Source organism: Merops nubicus, unplaced genomic scaffold, assembly GCF_000691845.1.
Source record: "Merops nubicus isolate BGI_N331 unplaced genomic scaffold, ASM69184v1 scaffold31322, whole genome shotgun sequence".
Classification (NCBI taxonomy): Eukaryota; Metazoa; Chordata; class Aves; order Coraciiformes; family Meropidae; genus Merops; species Merops nubicus.
In genome coordinates this window covers 12,140-12,400 of record NW_008594793.1, presented here as the reverse complement: position 1 = coordinate 12,400, position 261 = coordinate 12,140, and the positions used below count along the sequence as shown (strand labels likewise).

The 261-nt window shown below is 59.0% G+C and overlaps 1 gene segment (V, D, J or C); it reads left to right on the top strand.

The window, feature by feature from the left end:
- Positions 1-179: 179 nt before the first annotated feature.
- Positions 180-261, top strand: part of LOC103768722 — a gene marked incomplete at its 3' end in the record, with an annotated part of 2,693 nt that continues 2,611 nt past the window's right edge. The window contains 1 exon segment of the V gene segment in view: positions 180-219. Within this exon segment, the coding sequence occupies positions 180-219 (40 nt within the window).

Here is a 261-nt window from a genome sequence, read left to right as displayed (position 1 = left end):
TTGCCTTGCCTTGCCTTCCCTTCCCCCATCCCCACTGCTACTGCCTTGTCTGTACAGTGTCACCAGCTGCCACCACGGGAGTCCCCTCCTCCTCCCTCAGCACTGCTCACTCTGCCCCAGGGCTCCTTTCCTTTCCTTCTCCCCTGACTGCCCAGGATAGCAGAGTGTGAGAAGCAAACATGCTGCTGGCAGTGCTCCTGGCCACGGCCGCCTGCTCTTGTGAGTCATTTCCCTTTTCCTTATCTTTCCTCGCAGGGACCA